General features: G+C 43.1%; 1 protein-coding gene across 1 annotated transcript in view; it reads right to left on the bottom strand.

Moving 5' to 3' along the window:
• Window positions 1-2,328, bottom strand: part of LOC119592953 — a 12,973-nt gene that overhangs the window by 655 nt on the left and 9,990 nt on the right. The window contains exons 7-12 of the mRNA XM_037941845.1: window positions 1,532-2,219; window positions 1,311-1,440; window positions 1,052-1,176; window positions 786-905; window positions 500-634; window positions 38-146 (exon numbers count right to left, since the gene is read on the bottom strand). Coding sequence (XP_037797773.1) covers window positions 38-146; window positions 500-634; window positions 786-905; window positions 1,052-1,176; window positions 1,311-1,440; window positions 1,532-2,219 — 1,307 coding nt within the window. The remainder of the gene's footprint in view (window positions 1-37; window positions 147-499; window positions 635-785; window positions 906-1,051; window positions 1,177-1,310; window positions 1,441-1,531; window positions 2,220-2,328) is intronic.

The following is a 2,328-nucleotide window of genomic DNA, read 5'->3' on the forward strand; positions in this document are numbered from 1 at the left end:
TATTTCAGTAATTTTGTTCTCAAAGCACATGGCTAACCTGAGAGCTGCAGGGTAGACAACTGAGCCACGAATCCAAAACTTGATATGAACTTTCTTCCGCTGACCAGCTTGAATAGGGAAAGCGGGTGATTCCAGTGAGATCACACCTGTAATACGACAGTTAATTATAAAACATAATTGTTAAATATACACGCAAACATATTTTTTATGGGAAGTTGAATTACTGATACATACAGGAGGCGGCGTCACAGTAATAGTCTACGTATTGTCTTCAATTCACCGTCGTATATGAGATCACTGTCAAGTTTACATTGTATGCTACTACACTTGGCAAGCTTGATATAAAAAGGATAAGACAATCTGATCCGTGCCGTTCTTTCTAAGGCTATCTGCATTTTTATCGTTCATGGTGTATGTAGCATTCCGTCATACCCAATTATCAATGCAAAGAAATCGCGGGATGAGTGCACTGTTTGAGCTATTTATGAGATGAGCTCACCCGAGTGGATGTCGAAACGCTCCACGAAGAGGAAGTTATCGCCATCAGAAGGTTTTGGGACATACAGGGATGGATCCAAGTCGCCCCAGCTTTGCAGTACCCATCGCCCTCCGTCCATGTTGCCAGTGGACCATCCTGTGAAACGGTATATATTACTACAATTTCTTAACACTGAATACACATTTTCTCTTCACGCTTTACTGCTGTTGTATTTTTTAAATTTTACTGCTGTTGTATTTTTTAAATGTTAAATATTTTAAACTCACGAATTCTGTTTTTCACTTACCAAACAAACCATTCTCGAAGTCCATTAGGTTAGCAAGGTCAGTTTGAATAGCCTTGACGCCTTCTAGTTCAATCTTGTTAACGGCCACGGAGTTGTTTGGATTACCGCCCAAGGAGCCCTCTACAGTGGAATAAAAGTACTATATGTATTTACTGTTAAGTAATGTATGCTCATATCTTGTTGCTGTGTGATGTGAAATGTGGTATATGCCTGTATACTGTTTAATAGGACAGCCTATCATTAGCTAGGCCAGCAAAACTCCTTACCTAAATTGAGGGTGAAGGTCTGACCAATTGTCATATATCTCAGGTAAGCGATGTAAGCAATCCATTTGTGGTTTTCCTGGTCGCCAAACGGATCCAGGTTCATTACAGGATTAATGTCAAATGTACTGAAACGTAAATTGCAGTTATTAATTCGTGTTTTCAATTTATTTCGCTAAGGAGGTAGTCTACGTCGAATTGCGATCAAATATGGGACAGAATAGCATTTGTATGATTGTTAAAAAATTTAAAGAAAACTCACCTGTAGTCGGTACGCTTCCTGACCTTCAGCTGAGCAGGGAAGTCATGTGTCCCATCCATCCAGAAAGTGATCTTGACCCTCACAGTCTCGCTAACGGCCTCCAGCAACGGGCTCTGAGCAAGGGCTGTTCCTGTAACACGTTGGTGAGTAAACAGTACATAAGTAAAATGTTCTTGCGCTGTCCAAGAAATACCAGCTGTGATTCTGCAAGTGATACGAACCTGCGAATATATGTGAGGGGAAGACCTGCAAAACCTTCGCACCCTCAGGAGGGGCTGTCACGACGTGATTTGTGTTATCGAAGGTAACTCTCCTCCAGGCAGCTCCGTTCATCTCGCTTAAAGTCCAGCCCTGAACACTGGACTGGAAGTCAAAAATGAGTGGTCCTGGGGGTCCCTCGGTCGTTGGGGCTTCTGTTGGAGCAGCCGTTGTTTGTGGTTCTGTTGGAGCAGCTGTTGTGTCTGGTTCTGTTGGAGCTGCTGTTGTTTGTGGTTCTGTTGGAGCAGCTGTTGTGTCTGGTTCTGTTGGAGCTGCTGTTGTTTGTGGTTCTGTTGGAGCAGCTGTTGTGTCTGGTTCTGTTGGAGCAGCTGTTGTTTGTGGTTCTGTTGGAGCAGCTGTTGTCTGTGGTTCTGTTGGAGCAGCTGTTGTGTGTGGTTCTGTTGGAGCAACTGTTGTTTGTGGTTCTGTTGGAGCAGCTGTTGTTTGTGGTTCTGTTGGAGCAGCTGTTGTCTGTGGTTCTGTTGGAGCAGCTGTTGTTAGTGGTTCTGTTGGAGCAGCTGTTGTCTGTGGTTCTGTTGGAGCAGCTGTTGTCTCTTCACCATGTATGTCAACTATTATCTGATCAAGGGCACATCCGTACATGAGAGAGCCTACGGGCGCTGTGTTTCCATTATAACAGAATACAGCCATCTGCCATAAAGATAAAGGATTATCAAGTTAGAGTGTGTAATGCTAATGATATAATATGTATACATGTTCGTATTTATCTATTTGCCTACACGGTGTGTGTGTATAGACC

The sequence above is a fragment of the Penaeus monodon genome, chromosome 31 (assembly GCF_015228065.2).
Source record: "Penaeus monodon isolate SGIC_2016 chromosome 31, NSTDA_Pmon_1, whole genome shotgun sequence".
NCBI classification, from domain to species: domain Eukaryota; kingdom Metazoa; phylum Arthropoda; class Malacostraca; order Decapoda; family Penaeidae; genus Penaeus; species Penaeus monodon.